At 42.0% G+C, this 18,224-nt stretch overlaps 1 protein-coding gene across 8 annotated transcripts in view; it reads right to left on the bottom strand.

Moving 5' to 3' along the window:
• Positions 1-18,224, bottom strand: part of camk2g1 (calcium/calmodulin-dependent protein kinase (CaM kinase) II gamma 1) — a 74,791-nt gene that overhangs the window by 29,533 nt on the left and 27,034 nt on the right. For all 8 annotated transcript variants that reach the window (XM_072666768.1, XM_072666769.1, XM_072666770.1 and 5 more), the window contains exons 3-4: positions 5,677-5,736; positions 1,387-1,441 (exon numbers count right to left, since the gene is read on the bottom strand). In XM_072666768.1, the coding sequence (XP_072522869.1) occupies positions 1,387-1,441; positions 5,677-5,736 (115 nt within the window). The remainder of the gene's footprint in view (positions 1-1,386; positions 1,442-5,676; positions 5,737-18,224) is intronic.

The following is an 18,224-nucleotide window of genomic DNA, read 5'->3' as shown; positions in this document are numbered from 1 at the left end:
CCTGCTTCTAAAACATCATCATGAGACTGTGCCCCTCAGTCAGGAACAGTTCAGAATTTCCCCATTATCAGGGTTACATGTAACGCCGATGTTACAGGTTACATTAACCCCATGGATACACACACACACTACCAAAGCTGTAAAACTTACAAATTTAAATGTGTCATAACACAATGTGCTTTACCTCTCCACCTGCCTAACTACTGAAGAGTACTGTTCTGTTTTATACCTACAATGTCTGTGTTTAGTGAACTTCTGTGCGGTTTTGGATAAAAAGCATAAACCTTATTTATTCGGCTGAACTCTCCAGCATTTAGCTTTCGTTTCTTTTTAGTTTAATTTGTGAGCAATAAAAGATGAACTATAGGAACGGAACCAACTTTACGCATGTCTGCTACAAATGTTTATAATTCATTTTTAGCCGTCTTTAACTTGTATAATTATAACACTGATGCTTTGTTATGGCTGGTGTTTTTGTCTTGTAAGCACTGGCGTTGTTGGCTCATACACACGTAAACAAGCAATCACATTGCGGAGTCAGAATGAACTGTGGAATAATATAGAATAGTTACACAGAATAATACAGACAAATATAAACATCGTCACGTCTCAGTAAGCTACATATCATTATTCAGCGATTCATCTTTACCCTGTCTTAAGCCTTGGGGTAATGAAATGATTACTAAGTACTTTGATACTTAGTAATTACATTACCCCACTTCCGAAAGTAAAACCAATCACGAACATGCCAGGTCAGTCATATTTACAGACTGCACACTCCCACGTCAGTAAAGATTCCAGAGCTTTTTACCTTTGGAAAAACAAGCCATAAAAATATCCAGGTTATATCACGCCTGTGGGAATCAACGGTAAGGTCTATTGATTTTTTGCTATTTTCTCAAGTATGGCACACATCGTACAAGTCTGTGGCAAACCTCAGTCATATCCAGAGGTGCTTGTGTAGCATAGCCTACATACATGTTATGAACATGTAGCAAGTTCATTAGTACTATAAGGCTTTTATGACCCTCATATAGAAGGTGACGGCAGTGTGTAAATCGAGTTGCCACTCCAGTCACTTCTGCAGAGATTTCTTATCCAGTGCAAATGCATTTTACAGTCCTACACCTACTCATGTGAAACTAACTCTGTCAGAATAAAAGTTTACACAGTTTTTTCACCATATAATAGTATAATTCTAATCCTTACTTATGCACTGTACTAAACATTGTAGGATCAATATTGGCACTTTTCAAGCTTACGGCGATGATAAAATAGCAGCAGGGTCAGCAGACACATCTGTGTGCTAACGTTGACCGTTATTTTATGATATAGACGTAAGCGTTTCCTGAAGTGTCTGAGTGTGTGTGCTCCCATCATACTCACAGGTCAAACACCAGATAATGAAAACCTTCCTCTGCAATACTGTCGTGGAGTCGGACTGTGGAGAACAGAGAAGAGGGATGAATATTAAGTAATGCTGCTGAAGCAAAACACACACAGATCACAATCTCCCAGTCACAGCTAATAACGAGCAGCTTTCATAAGACGTGAAATAAATCACCCAATTCTGACATAACATCATTACACACAGAGACCGTTCGTTTGCTGGCTGGCTGTGTGTATGTATGTGTGAGCGCACACATGCATGCGTGTGTACACGCAACACGTCACGTAGACAGTGCCACACACTGAGTGCAAGAAAGGGGGAACGGAGGGACAACACAGCGAGAGGGAAAACTGAGAGCCTACAGAAAACGACGGAGGGATGAGAGAAATGAAAGATGAGCGCGAGCGAGAAAAAAAAAAAAAAAGTCACAAGAGGAAGAAAGAAGAAGACAGTGAGAGTGAATGAATATATCAGAGAGAGGGAGGGGAACTGAAAAGAGGAAGAGATAGACGTCAAGACCTATAAAGACATGAACACAGTGACGGGAGGGAGAGAAATAGGGAAAGTTGAGTAAACAGCACCCAGAATAGCATGAGCCATGAGAGCGTCCTGAGAGACAGAATGAGAAGGCGGGGATAGGAGCGAGCGAGACTGATGAATGACAGAGTGAGATTAGGATCTGTCGGAGGTGTGTGAAAATCATATCCACTGGTGGTCCACGGACACTTCCAGCATGAGTCTTTTTAACAAAGGAGAACTGATAGAACTCAAACAAACACAAACACGTCCACTGTGGCACTGAGGAGAAGACTGAGTGGACATCTGTGCTGGAATCCTACAAGTAAAGAGTGACACTGAAACGTTTCTAAATCTTTAATGAAAGCAGAATGGAACCTCAAGCACAAAAAGCCTATGAGGGGGTAAAAGCGTGTGGATGCTGAGGGGTTTCCTACTGGTCTTTATAGTGAAGTAGGCTGGTCTTCTTCATTCCTAGTCTACAGAACTCCCTTGTGTTAATGTACAAAGCAAAGTTAAAGGTGCCCTAGAATAAAAAACTATTTACCTTGGCATGGCTGATGAAAGGTTTGATACCATGAACCTCAAACACTTTTCACTGAAAAGAAAATCTGCCATAACCAAAACAGGGCTGTAAAACAGCGGCAACTCCAGGGCAACAGCCCTGATAGCCCTAGTCAAAGCTGGAGAAGTTATCAAATGCAACGGTACAATCAGGAAAATATTTTTTTGATTTTCAAACGCTGTTAGACACCTGGAAAATGTGTTGCTATGCAAACCAGGCCAATGTGCCAGTGTGCAAAGCACCACACAACAAATCAAAAGCTGAGGAAGCAGGCAGGTATCCATACTAGGCTAAATCGCTAACCGACCCGCTTTTACCACCTCATCTGTCAAACATCTGTGCCTTTGTGCTTGGCCTGTGCCAGGAACCTCAAAAGCCTCATGCAATCTAAGCACAACTTTAAAGTCAGCTAGTGCTAGACAGATGCTAGACTAAAAGCTAACTCCTTCAGCTAGGTAACCATATATTGTGCCCAGGCGACGCAAAGAGGACAGTGACAGTGACACAGTAAGACTCAGGACTTTTAATAGGGATGCTCGATGAGATCAGAATTTATAAGAAAATTAGATAATTTGTATCACTGGACAGATGCTTAGATTTGGCCAAAATTTCAAAGTGATCTCTGATATTATATCATATTCCAGAAGAGCAGAATGTTTGGGTCAGGTTGAATACTGAATTCTCGGTTATGCTGATACAGATGAATTTAACACTAATTTCTGCATCTTAGAACATTTATTCTCTTAGAACATCTTTCCTCTATTTGTCAGCAGATATGTGCATGAAAAGTTAGCCCACAGTTATCACATCAGTGCATCTCTAGTACTTTAGCCCTTGCTGAATGCAAGGTGCTAAATGCTTAGGTAGTATCAACTACACAAGTTACATCATAGCTAGGTTTACACAAGAATGCTCATTTTAAAGAAATGTTTAAACTCATGTTGTAGTGACTCCTGCTTGCTTGTTTCTCCTATAGATTGTATAAGAGTTTGTGTGCGTGTAGGCCAGCAGTAACATGCTCTTGGAGTACTCTGGCCTCTCTCTTCACTCTTCCACCCTCGCTTTCTCTTCCTCCATTGCTCCCTTTGTTCAGCATTTATCTGCAGCCCAGGCAGAAAACATGACAAGCTGTCCCTCTGAAAGGGAGGTGAGCCGAGGAGAAAAGTAAGGGAGCAAAAGAAAAGAAAAAGAAAAAAGAGAGCAAGAGAGAGAGAGCGAGAGAGAGCAGGAGGCATGGCCTGAGGGAGAGGAGAACCGTATGGAGTGCAGGCCAGCAGGAATAACAGGACAGAAGGGACGTAGAGAGAAAGAGACAGGGAGAAATTAGGGAGGATAAAACAGGGCTAAGCCTGGCATTGGCAGATATGCGATGGTTACGTGTTTTTTAGGGACTGGTCTGAGTGACATCAGAGCACATGACCTTCAATGGAATTAGAATGCAGTGATGAATTCATCAGACAATCCAGCCTCACATTCAGTTTCTGCAGTAAAGCTGCCTGGTATGAACACTGAAAGGTCTGAGGGCTAAACTAAATTTTGCAGCTTTACATGGTATCAGTATTGCAATATATATATATATATATATATATATATATATATATATATATATATATATATATATATATATATATATACATACATACATACATACATACATACATATACATATACACACACACACACACACACACACACATCTTACTCAACCATTTCAATACCGGTTTTAACAAACCCTCATTCACTTGGCTTCACCTTTTCCTCTCAGGGGTATCCCTAGTGACGTCTTGTGGGCGGTTCCATTACTTTATTAGCTGAAGGGAAGTAAATTGGAAGATTTTCCCTTTCAAACCCCACAATACCCCACACTTACTTCTAGCACTTGCTACAACCAAGTACTACATATACACAGTATTGAAACAGGGCCCTAGTCTTTCCGTAGTGTCCCTTTAACTCGGGGGGACCGAGTTCAGCCCAGTTTGCTGATTTTCCTGCTGTTGATTGGTGAACTGAATCAGGTGTGCTTGAGCAGGAAAATCTGAAAACTGTGCAGAAATCTGGCACTTCAGGACCGGACCTGCCCACCCCTGCTTTAACTAATAGCCTAAATCTCATTAATAGAGACTACCAGAGGTTGGGTTAAGGAAACTTTTTCCGCCATTGACCGTGTTTATGTGGCGTTGTTTTTTTTTGTTTTGTTTTTTTTCCAACAACGATGGTAAAACCTGAAGGCTATATGTCATTTTGACAGATTACAACACTAAAGGCAATCTCCCGTAAATTCGAGGAGGCAGCGAGTGTGCATATAAATTAGCTATTGTCTAGTCTGGTCTTTGACCTCACATCTATAAACCCATTGTCTAATCGCATTGCTAGGCTATATCGCTACATACCAATTGCTGACTAATAATCAGTCATGGCATACTATTTACACCCCTGTCAGTCATTTTGAAAAAGTCTACTGCAATGTCTGAAGCCTACATCTAATAAAAAGTGTGTGTGAGTGAGTGAATACAAACTAACGACAGAGCTTGTTTCACTGGAGAGATTTAGCCAGCTGTTCTGAACACTGCATTAAGCTAAGCAGTTGCTGTGACAGCACCTTCAGACTCCACACCTACAGAAAGGATTACACTGGTGACTCCAACTATGAGTCAGAACAAAAACAGGAAAAGGGATTCACTGCCAAAATTCAGAACCATCCCTTTTAAACCCATCTTAAACAGAGATGCAACAACACATAAGCAGGTGGTTCGTCCAGGTGCTGCTTCTTTCATCCCTTCTCCCATTCTTTTCCCTTCATGATCTGTTTCTAACCATTTTCTCATGAGCTCCTCCTGTTCTCCTCATTTCAGTGCGCGTGTGTTCCTGGCCTTGCTGGTGATAATTACTGTGTGCAAGCGCTGAAGCCTCCCACACCGAGCGCCCCCTCTGGCTCCTACCCGCTACCCACCTCGGCACGCTATTTATAGGCCTTATTATAGAGCTTTTCGTCACTTTCTTTATGCATCTCTCATTTCATCGTCCTTTATTTCCTCCTCACTGAAACAATGCATAAGCCAGGCATGCTAAACAGCATTCTGGAGTAAGGTCTCTGGCCTAGTTCGCTCCCAGCGACCCTCTGCTCCAGCACACAAACAGGTGAACTCGAACACGCAAACGAACAAAGAGCATATGTAAGCAGTCCTCAAAGGACGAACTCACTTACCAATATTGGGGTGTTTGAGAAGACGACAGATTCGGGCCTCTCGTTCCAGTTTCTGATGATCTGCACAAACGAGAAGAGAGAAAAGAGAACAGTTATGACCCTGAAAACTCGCAGCTCTGTCTAACCCCACATTCTAAAAACTGTCAGGATTCACTTCTGAAGTTCATCAGGAGGCTTAAGTTGATCACAAAACAGCAGAGCACACTGCTGAACCAGACATGGAGAACGCTGTGGTGAGAAGATGAACTGCTAAGATACATTTATGATGGTTCCTGTGAGAGGAAAAGCAGTGAGAGTGGGTGAGTTAGTAAGGCAGGCAGGGGCTTGTTCCCTTTGCAGCGGAGAGTGTCGTTAGGGAACATCGCTGCGTTAGCACTCCTGCCTGCCTGGCCTCAACATATGGATGGCCCTTCACACTCCTGCTCTCTCTAATGAACACACACACAAAGCTGAGAAGAAACCTATGATGTGCCATTTAAAGATATGAAGAGAATGTCAAACATGTCAGCATGAATCTCAAACCACAGTGTGAATCCTAAAGCTTAGAATGCATGAGGATATTAGAATCATATCAGTATCAGCAGGTAATATGACGTCATATCAGAATATTATGAGAACCTACTTAATAGTGGGAATAACCACCCTTGGCTTGGAGGACATTTGCGAGACATCTTGGCATGGACTGTATTGGGTGACAGGATGTGTTCATTATAGAGGTTAGCTGGTCCACAGTGGTGCGTTGATTGTTCTGTACCACTCGCTGGACAAGTCAACACCTTAACTATGGTTCTAGAAAATACCACAAAATAAGCCGTTTCCAAGATAGGAACACCCTTCACCTGGTACCCCATTATCATGCCCTTTTGGACATTCTTTAAATCACGTTCTTTGTCCATGACAACAGCTTCGCACCTCTGCTATGATTGACTGGTGTGTTCGCTTATGTATACATGAGGCATACCAACCCTGTCACATGGCATGTGTGACGTCCTGAGTTAATGCCAAACCAGGGGTGATCATAATATTATGGCATGACTGTCACAGTGGGCAAAGGGTGCAGAAAGTTTAGGTGATGCTAGACTACTGTGCAGACTTCAGCTAAATGCTGTAAATGCACATCTATATGTACATGTACATATAAAATTCTAATACAGATAGAGTCCTAATTTCTGCATTTTATAAACATTAATGGATTTGCATCGGCTGATACGCATTTAAAAATATCAGATATTGGCATTGGCCCACAATTCCCATATCAGTGCACCCTTAGCTATTAGCAGAATCCATATGGCACAGAAACCATTCCAACACCTATTACAGCATTACAACTCTCGCTCTCTCGTTTTTAAAGTATCAACTTCCACTATAATGTTATCATGCTAACATTTATGTAACATGTTAGAATCAGAGGAGAGATCATACTTTTTACATTTTAAAAACACTAACAGTACATTATATGTATCATGATAATCTCACAAAGATAAAAATGCATGAGTAGTAGCAGCTTTTAAAAACTGCCAGGAAAAGTTTTTTAGTACTTTAATTTTTACTCTAAATTTGCAGCACAAACTCCAGTTAAATCTAATTATTCTCTTTGACACATGCAGTTTAGTGTACATTCAGAGCTGGCAATATCCACTGCATGCTCAGACAATAAACGTACCATAACATTAATACCACTGAAAGGTGAATACACTAAAGGTGCAACACACTCATTATCTTCATCTACAGTGGCATCTGGCAAGGGGTGGGATACGACCAAATTGTAATAGCTGAACTACTGGGTCAGAGCATCTCCAAAATATCAGGCAGGTCTTCTTGCTATGCAGCGGTCATTGCAGATACTTTTTTTGGTTTTAAGAAATATCTTATAAAGGACCACCTATCATCACTACAGTCTCAACATCTCCCTATTAAACATTGGTTACTGTGGCAAATGTCACCGGTATTTTTTCACAGGTCCCTTTACATGTGTAGACATTGTACTGAAAAACCATTGTATCTTTAGTCATATGCTCACAGATGCTCTACAAACTAAGCGTATTCATCTTTCCCAGTCTTCTGTTGCCACAGTAAAAGGTGAAAGGTTAGCATGAGGACAGATGACTGTGAGCGAGTCAGTCGCGTGTTTGTGCTCTCTAATGACATGGCTAGAGTTCTCGCTCATGGCCGCATGCTGTTCCATTCCACCCTGTAACAAGCACATCAACCCAAATCAGCGTTCCACCGCAAGCCTTATCTTACACTGCATGACAAAGCTCATAAAACAGAGAAATTTCCCCAGAGCACCGAACTGAAAGAGTGGACCAGCACTATTTAAACCGATACTGAGAAACTAGTGGACATTATTGCTGTGTACAGAGAGAAATCAGTGCTCACTGACTGCTGTGTACATCACTGAACGATCTGTAAACCTCTGTAGATATTCTCCACATTCAGATTTGAACAATGAATACATCTTAAAACATTACAATCTTCCCAACATGAACATCAACAGTTGTTCATGAGCAAATAAATAAGTCCAGTCCTGGGAATCAGTCCAGTCCAGAACCATATCCTGCCCCAGCTCACCTGATCCAGTTCATGTTTAAACCTAGTAACATCAGCCTTCAGACAGGTTTTTAGTCTGGATAAGGCCAAGACACATACAAAAGCAAGTGTAAACCAAAGGTACACAAAATACCTGCCTACAAACCTATGCCGATCAACAGAGGCTGCACTACGCACCCTGTGTCATTATGTTTAGGGTGTTTTGAGCATGCCCTGTACTGTGAGAAGACAAACCAGAAGATCTACACTGTACGTTTAAATGTTTGTGAACACCCCTTTTAATGAATTCATTTAGCTACTTGAAGCTGCACCCATTGTTTACACAGAAGTGCAAATGCGCAAGCACAGCTCATCTAGTTTTAATAGAGAAGAATTGCCAATAGAATAGGTTTCTCTGGAGCAGATGAACATGAACCTATTGGCACCATGCCTAATGCCAAACAAACGAGCTGTAAATCAGTGGAACGGTGTTCTTTGGAATAATGGAGCTCTATCTAATATTTTGGGGATGGGTTGTGGAAGAGTTGGAGTACTGATCATCCAACATCCTGACCTCACTAACACTCTTAACGCCAGGAGAAAGCCTGCCCTGGAGAGAAGAGAAAGTTATTTCAACAAAAGCAGGATAAACTCTTTTTTAATACCCCTGATTTCAGAGGAAACACAGAATGAGCAGGTGTCCCAGTAAGCTTGCCGGTATAGTTTATCTGATGCGGAATTGAAGGTTAATGCTGTGCCGCATTTAAAGCTGACCGCAGTGGACTCCATGGGTGGCACCGTACTAACCAGGGAACAGCATCACACAAGTTAAAGCTGCAATATGCAAGAATTTGTATTTTTTGCTCATGGGCACCCCCTTCAGTTGCGAGGTATAATTCACTTTTACACCGCTGTTGTAAATGTGGTGTGAATTCCACTTCAGGTACCCTCAATGACAGCTGTTCACATGCATTTGTTGACAAGAGGAAGCGAATTAACCAGGTCAACTGAGATTTGTGCAGTGCAATACTCCTACAATACATCTGTCAAGCCTTGGTTCCATTTCTCATCTGTGGTCCTGTTCTCCCTTGACTTCCTTCTCTCTGCTTCTCATCATCTTACCACATTCCCTCTCTGGGCTGGATTAGCTCTGAGCTAACACATATACGCACACACACACACTCTCTCCAAGTTAACAGGATTACATCCTCGCTCAGCTTGGCCTGTGACCCAGTGGAGGATTAACCCTTCATGTGCTGCTGGCATGCATACAGTCTCTCCTGCCCACCCTGCAGTTTCACTGCTGCCAGCACGGTCTCAACAACCACACATAAACTGCAACTCCAGCCGCCCACTGCCAACATGAGTGTGGTAAAGGATCATCTCAGAGCCAAAAAAGCCCACGGGCCACAGCACAGCTTCGGGCCACTCTTTACAGCCGAGAAGAACGAAGGAGAAGAAAAAGGGACAGGCACAAAAAGACACAAAGAAAAGGGTCATGAAAATGAGCAAGATAAGAGAAGCGTTATGGAATCCAGGAGAAGGCCATACGGAATGCAAACCAGTGATGAGAGCACACAGAGAGACAGAGAGAAGCTGATATGGTGGCTGAAGATCAGTCACGGAAGCACTTCAATTCCCAGAAACAACAGAGCTCACTTATTTGACGCATTAAATATTCATCCTGCCATCCTTCCATTCACCCTTTCTTTCCTCTTATCGTCACTCATCTCATCCAGGAAATATTAAAAGCAAATCAAGCCCAGACAAGCTTCTATTTACTTGAACTTAAGCCACTTCTAATTAAACATTCTCCCAGAAACATGATGGTAAAGAAAAAAAATGGGCTCATTCTGAAAGAGTTTGGAGTGATGAGTAATGAAAGCTTTGCGGGAGCTGGAATATGGCTGGTTTAGGAAACGTGTAACTTGTAAGACATATTAGTGTGTTGGTTATTAGCACTGATCGCTGATGATTCACAAACCAACTCAAGCCATTTTTATTTGCTGTTACCACACTGAGCAGCCACAGACTGTGCCAAAGCAGCTAGATGGCTTCAAATAAAGACTGAGCAGCAAATTCAGTTATTTTCTGTCTCTCTATTTCTCTCTCTCTCACACACAAACACACACACACACGAAACCGGAGAGGAAGCCCCATTACTATATTACACTCGAGACACCAGTGAGGTACGTCAGCAAAGCTCCATCATCGCTGCTCCAGTTTCACCACACATCACACATATAACCTGTAGTAATTCACACACACACACACACACACACCAAATGTGATGCATAATTAAACGAGGGGGTGGAGATGGGACGGGTTCCCAGTCCTGACATTGATTCTGTATAAAGAGGAATTGAAAGAAAGACAGACGGAGGAGATAAGAGGAGGAACAGAAGGAGCCACAAGACAGATAAACCCTGTGAAAGCCTGAAAGATGCTGTGAACAATAGACCATCTAGTCCAAAGGGTGACCCAAGAAAACAGGGCTGCCATACAGAGATGGGGATCCCATAGAAAGAGAGAGAGAGAGAGAGAGCGAGTCAGAGTGTCTGTGTGTGGCGTGGGGGTTTGGCGGAGGGGTATGAGAGGATTACACGAAACATCCATTTGGTGAATCACATTTCCCTGTGGGTTGATTCTGTACACTAAAGCCTGATTTATGCCTGCATGAGACCAAGAAGATGCACGACCTAAATGCCAAATAGAAGTCAAATCGAGCGGAAGCCGCATGCCACGCTGGGCATTTCCAAAGTTTTCAAATCTCCAAGACAGAGGAGTTTGTGAAAAGGTTCAGAAAAGGATTTCATTTCTGAAATTAAAATCAACGTTTTGAGAAAAAGGCAATTAATCAGTTACTTCCTCCTCATTACCTGACCACTGCATTTTGCAAGCTAAATGAACACATCAATATGCAACACAAGTACGTAGGCTCCATGCATGCACAGCATACAGTTCATATTCACTACACAAGTGCTCAGCTGCCACACAGTATTTGTCAGTCAACATAAAAACATTCCTGATTCCAGTCCTGTCCAATTCCAGCCATGTGCTCCTAGATTATCCCATGAATAATCAAAGCTGAAGCACAGCTCGAGATGGCATATTGGTATTGATGGGTGCAGACATCAGGCTGATCTCAGCAGAAAATGTTGGATCGGATATCAGAGAGGAAGAAAAAAAAGAAAGAATCCAATCCAATCATCCCACACCAAATCTAGTCTGAAATAGCAAACACCCACATTTCAGCATCATAGCCTAGTTTAAGATGCTCATCTTAAACTCCTTTTTTTGAATTACTTTATTTATTTGTTATTAAGAACATTTCATACCAGAAGCAATGCAGCACACATGGCATGCCGGAAGGTTTTCACAATGTTTGTTATTTCACACTGGACAAATATCTTCATCTACGTACTGCATCAATAAACTTTAAATCTGATCACAGCTTTATAAATGAACTCTCATCACTTGCATGCTTTGATTAAAATAGCACACGCTAAATAGCTTAGTTATTAGAACGTAAATAAATACTTACTTGCAACTCTAAAGTACACTAAATGGACAAAAGTATTGGGACACCTGATATCAAGGGTATTAAATATAGTTTGTCGTCCTGATTTAGTCAAAGTACCTGTCTTCACGGTCCATTTGGACCATTTATGTGAGGATTTAACTGTATTCAGCGACAAGAGCATTAGTGATGGTCAAGTCAGCCTAAAAGTATTGCATGGAGCGCCATCATGTCAGAGAACACAGATCCACTGTTTATATGCCTGGCATTAGGCATGGTGCCAATATGTTGTTTTTTAATCTGCTCCAGAGAGCCCTATTCTATTGGCAATACTTTTCTACAGGGAGTAGACAAGCTGGGTGTGTTCATTTGCACATGTGTGTCAATAATGAGAGCAACTTAAAGTAGCTTAATGCATAAGAAGAGGTGTCCATAAACATTGGGACACACAGTGTGGCTGTTTGTCTAGAAGTTTATTGGCCTAGACTGTAAATTTAGCAATAGCACTTTATCTATAATACTGGAAAGTCTGCACTGTCAACTGTTTCTGCATATAAACGACACACACATCAGAAATAGACCCCCAAATGTACACAGACCTTCTGACAATCAAGTCCTTTCTGGAGGAGACCTATAGCTATAGCTATACACACACACTTAGCTATACACATCACACAATAGGTATAACTGAAGATCAAGACACCTAAGACACTGCTAGAGCAGAAGGCATAACTCAGCAGCAAGTCTCTGCATGTGCCTGCATGTGCCTGCATGTGTGTGCGTGTGTGTGTGCGTGTTCTACCTTTCATTCATTTATTAATTCGTGTGAGCTTCTCCTTGCTAATGCCTAGGCTCTCAAAAGCATTTCCTGTCTCTTCAGTTGGACATTTGCCCCACCATTAACCCCCCCCCCCCCCCCCCCCCCAACCACCTTCCCATTACACAACCATAACCAGTAAAAAGGCACTAAAGTAGGGGTACCTCAGCTCTCACACATTATACAGGAAACTGGAGCTGCCCGTCTTCTACATGCATCAAATAGTTAAGAGCATAGAGAGCTGCAAGTCATTAGCTACTCACCTACTCCCAAGCTCATCCTCCTTTTATGGTGTGCATAAAAGGAAGCAGTTAAGCCAGCAGGTGTGTTGTAATGTGGAATGCAGTACAGGTTTAACCCTCAGAGATGCAAACACTGTTGTAGATGTATTTTCATGTTTCCCTTTCAATCGGTTTTTAGGAAGCCACAGTTCTTATATAAAGAAGTAGTAACAGTTATGAAACTATTTTAGTGATTTTTAGATTAAAGTGATCTAGTATCACATATGTTTAAAACACATATGCAATATAGAGGGGAGCATTTTTAAATTAAGCTGTACACGGTTCTGACAACGATATAGCAACATATTTATGTATATGAACAGTAAATGAAATGTAGAAATGTTTTAAACTGTCGACTAAATGCATATTCTATAACTATTCTGGAGTGGAGTCTGCAATAAACCCTGCAGTTTAATGTATTCCCTGATTCTAACCCATTAAAAATAAAATGACTAATTTAACCAGGTGTTCTAAGATGGGAAATAATTAAAAACATGCAGTGTAGGTAGTTCGACCGGAGTTGGACTCATTGCTTACAATGGCGTAAATGGGTCTGTTGTGTGATTGATGCAAAGGATACTGAGAATTGAGGCCAATGGTTACAGTTTTTGCAACATAAAAAATAATAAATGGAAAAAAGATAAACAGCTCAAATATTTACCTGAAACACTGCTAAATGAGCGCCAAAGCACAGAAAGGTTGCCATGAGGAGGTAAGCATGTATGAATTCAGCTTGCTGTGAAACTGAGACACACAAATCATGTTATGATACCATGTGAGGGGCCACTACGACCTGAGGATCACAGGGTTCGAATCCAGAGTCATACTGCCTGCCATCAGCTGCCTGAGCCAGAGAAGGCACAATTGGCCTTGCTCTCTCCAGGTGGGTAGATGGCTCTCTGTCCCCCCACATCACTGGCTGGCACAGGCTGGGTACCCAACACTTTCCTCAGAGCGCATTGGTTGCCTGGTGATGTTGCATCAGCAGCGGCAGTGGCTGGTTGCATGCGTTAACTATATTTATGCATGTACACTTATTTCTTAGCCAATGTTTCTCAACTCAATCACAGGAGGCCCCCCAGCACCAAAAGGTTCACTTTCCCTACTCTAGTGACAGCCTTAGACACTCCACCCACAGAAGCATACGGACCATCTGACGTTTACTGTACGCTAAGCTGACCATAACTATCACAACATTGTTGGTTCCATTCTTTATCAGCACATCCGCCTGTATACCTCTGTGCACTGGTTTTTATCAGTACTATGGGAAATAAACCTTTGCAATAGAGTCTGTGGCCTGTCCTGCATGCTGCGACAACAATGGGCCTTTTGATGAAAGATATTTGTCCTGGAATAGGGGGAAAAGAAGAAACTTTCCACGTGAAGTCCGTGGCTTAGAACGTTTTCATTCACATCAGTAACCTTCGCTCAAGAGTTTACAAGAAACAAGTTATTCAAGACTAGATACTAAATGATCTCTGCATGTAGCAACACGCTTAACCTTCTTTGATGTAGGTCTGTTTTTCTTACAGCACCGTTTTGATAACTTTTTGCCCCTGTCGTCAAGCACAAATACTGAGCCCTAGTGGGTCTGTTTGCATATCCGGTCGAATCCATTCAAAATAGATGGTTCTTGGTCATATTAATTGACAAAACCCACCAGACACGGACACAGACACGGTCAGGTTTGTGAGACTATCCCTGCTTAAACACGCCTGAGTAGACAAGAGAAAATTGACAATTGGCTAATGATTTAACTCCGGTATTCATGCAGTGAACACACGAAACCATTCAGTGCACGGGGCCCACAAAACTGGTTTAAGATAAGGTAAGTGAATGGTTAGCCATTCTTTTAAACTTGGGAGTCTTTACAATTAATGTCATTCAGCTATTCAACCTCTAACATGTGCCCTGATCTGCTTAATGATGCCATTTGATGACTGGTTTGGAAAAACGCTGTGGCATCACACTTGCAGAGCCACCAGAGGACAACTATATATCTGTAAATCTGCAGCACTGGGTGACTAACAACTAAAGCATTTATTTTCTAGTATTATAGGTTGTCCTCTGTTGTGTAAATAGCAAGCATGTGACTTTGTTTGGGGGAAAATGGCTGATATGACTTTACAAGCCTATTTACAACCCTGTTATTTTGCCTCAGAATGTTTTGCTTTTACAGAGAACTTGGGGGGGGGGGGGGGGGTTGGATGTTTAAGTCACCCAGACGGCTCACAGAAGCCGCAAAGAAATGCCTAGCCTAGCACTGTAACAAGCACTCAATTTTATTTTATTTATTTATTTTTTAATTATTGCTGCCCTCTTTGTGTCGTCTTGGCGATGTGCGCTAGGCTAAAGAGGGCTGGCGGTGTATGCTAGCTGGTCGCCAGGGTTAGCATTTAGTCTAGCACCCACTAGCTTCCTCAGCTCCGGTTGGAGTCAAGACACAAACAGTTATGAGGTTTTGGAACTTGCTCGTTTTACTTACATATTTTATTTATCAATGAAGAGACAGTGTTTAAGGTTCATGGTACCAAATGAATTGTTCAACTATGCCAGACTTATACAGTTTTCCGTTGTAGCGCAGCTTTAAATTAGTTAAAAATTAATTTAATATACAAACAACTCACAGATAATTTCAACTAATAAAGGCATGAAAGCATGCACCTTCTCAAAGGAACCTCACATTCATCTCCTGAATGTGAGAGATGGCCATCATATATCGGCTGAAAGCTTGAATTCTACCTCTGTCCACAGCTTCCCTGCAAATCCGGACAGAGCGAGTAAATAAATAAATAAAGATGGGAAAATGTTCTGCTTTCATTTGGGATGGCAAGGCCGTTCGCCGGCCCACAAACACAGTGATAAAGCCGAAATTACAGGCGCTTCATGTTCCGTGACTTGTCGAGATAATGCCTTCATTAGGATGCCTGAGGGAGAGGGGAGAAGACAGCTGAGTGGAAAGTGAGGACAGACACACAAATGCACATCACAATTTACTTCCAGGTGCCTGTGCGAATAGCACACTGGTACATGGATGACAGTCATCAGGACATAACTGTACAATAGCTCAATCCTCAGACAAGATCAATCTAATAGCTGCTTCGACATCCAGGAACAACAGAGCTCACCAATTATGCACACCGTTTATTAATCCATCCTTCTTTCTATCCGTCCGCATAAGGTAAAGTGTATGTGAGTGCAGGTGTGTGTGCTGGACCAGTGTTCTGCTTTATTGTGCTGAGGTTTGGGGATTTCTGCCTCAATTACTAGGCCACAAATGAGAGCCACTCACATTTCTGTTGCAATCAACAAACCTGCAGCAGTCTGCGACACAGAGGCAGGAACACATGCACTCGCAGCACGTCCTGATGCGGTCCAGCCCGACCATCCATCCACCTACTGGAGAAGTAACTATATGCCCTTCATCTATTTTCAATGATAAATCTATAAAGTCCAGGTCTGAAACCGGCATAATTTCACCTCTACTCCACAGACCCAATTCGTCATTTCCCAAAGAGTGATCGTTTTGCCCACAGCATCAGTGTGATTTTCATATGGTTCTGACACTGTTAAAGTTCTCCTTGATATCCATATTGTGCATTTGTGAGTGAGATCAATTAAAAGACATGCTCCCAATACTTCATAAACCCTTTAAATTAAAGCACAACATTTACCTTTCAATTCAATCACATCTTGATTGCTTCGTGGTGTACAGACACAAAATGGTTAAATTGAGTTACTGTCCAAATACTTATGGGCCCTTATGCAGATGATAGAATAGGATTCTGATATTATAGTGCATGCAGAGATATTTGTTTCCTTTGAAAGTCATTTAATATGTTTGAGCTGATGTGCATCATCGTATAAGACTGCCAAATCCCCCGTATTCATTTGCTCCCTTCGCATCTATTCCAAAGAAAATACTAAAATCCCACAGGCTAATCTCCTATCAAAGGAGAAAATCAGAGGGTTTAAGTGACGTAGACCTGCTTGACTTCATATTCCACCCCATTTGCGGGTGTGTTTCAATCATGATTCATCAGAATCTTTTCCAGCCACAACAAGGCCACTAAAACAGGAGGTGGGGCTTTTCATTTGACGTAACATTGCAAAAGGGGATAGGTTAAGAAACAGAGTCTGTAAGGAATCTGCTACAGGCTCTCTCTTTCTCTGTCTCTCTACTCTTGGAGAGCTTTACCTCAGAGGCCAAGGGTGAGGTCACACAGGCCCTGTCGCCCTGTGCTAAAAAAACACTCAAATCCCCACTAGGCACTCTGCCAACTCTCACACCACACCACGTGCAGACATGGAGCACATAGGCCTTAGGAGCTGCCTGTGTGTCTGTGCATGCGTGCGGGCGTGCATGTGTGCGTGCGTGAGCTATTATAGAAGCGATATAATAACCGCGTATCTCTATTTTTTAACATGTGAATCTGATTGATAATGTGAGTCAGAATTTCTAGATAAGGAGAAATGCTCCAACATGACCTGATAAAATCTTTTTTCATTGACTTCCATTGAAAGGCAAGGTTTTTTTATTTCTCCTTTCTGCATGAATGCAACAGAACACTTGGTTCTTATACAGTATTAGGACATGAGGTTTTGTTAAATCATTAAAAATAAGTTTAACTAGGGGCGGACGATCTGCCATTTATAGCATGATACACACAGATACAGAAATTCAGTTTATTAGCCAAATTTACAAATGTTCAGATTGACAATCAATCAATCAATCAATCAGCTCAACACAACTGATATAATCAGTGTTTTCTCCAAATTCAACACAAATTCCCACTATTATTGACGTCTACAGTCTCAAAATTACTCAATTACATCTTTAGTACTTAGTAGAGCACCCTTTAGCCATTATAACCTGCTCCAAACATAATACATAGCCAGACACCAGCTTCTGGCAGCTTTCCAGAGTCATCTTAGCCCATTCCTCTTGGGCAATGGCCACCAGTTCACTAATGCTCATGGGTTTGTGTGCTGCAACCGCCTTCTTCAAATCCCATCATAGATTTTGTATGGGGGTTGAGTCAGGTGTCTGTGATGACCAACCAGACTCTTCCTGGACTTCTTCTAAAACCAAGCCTTGGTGGATTTTGAGGCATGCTTGGAAGCATTGTCCTGTTTGGAGGTTCAATGGCGCCCAAGCTTCTGCTTCCTCACAGTAGGCATGAAGTTTTCATGACGTCTCTTAGGATTTCCTGATACTAAGATGGATATGCTGAATCCATCTTGCCCTGCACACACTGTAGGTTTCCAGTGCCAGAGGAAGCACAGCAGCCCAAAAGCATCACCGAGCCACCACAATGCTTCACTGTAGGCAGGCTGTTCTTTTCAGCATATGCTTCAAGAATCCTCCTCCAGACATACCTGAAAAGTTCCCGTTTTGATT

This window comes from Salminus brasiliensis, chromosome 22 (genome assembly GCF_030463535.1).
Source record: "Salminus brasiliensis chromosome 22, fSalBra1.hap2, whole genome shotgun sequence".
In the NCBI taxonomy this organism is placed as follows: domain Eukaryota; kingdom Metazoa; phylum Chordata; class Actinopteri; order Characiformes; family Bryconidae; genus Salminus; species Salminus brasiliensis.
This window is presented reverse-complemented; position numbering and strand designations above follow the sequence as displayed.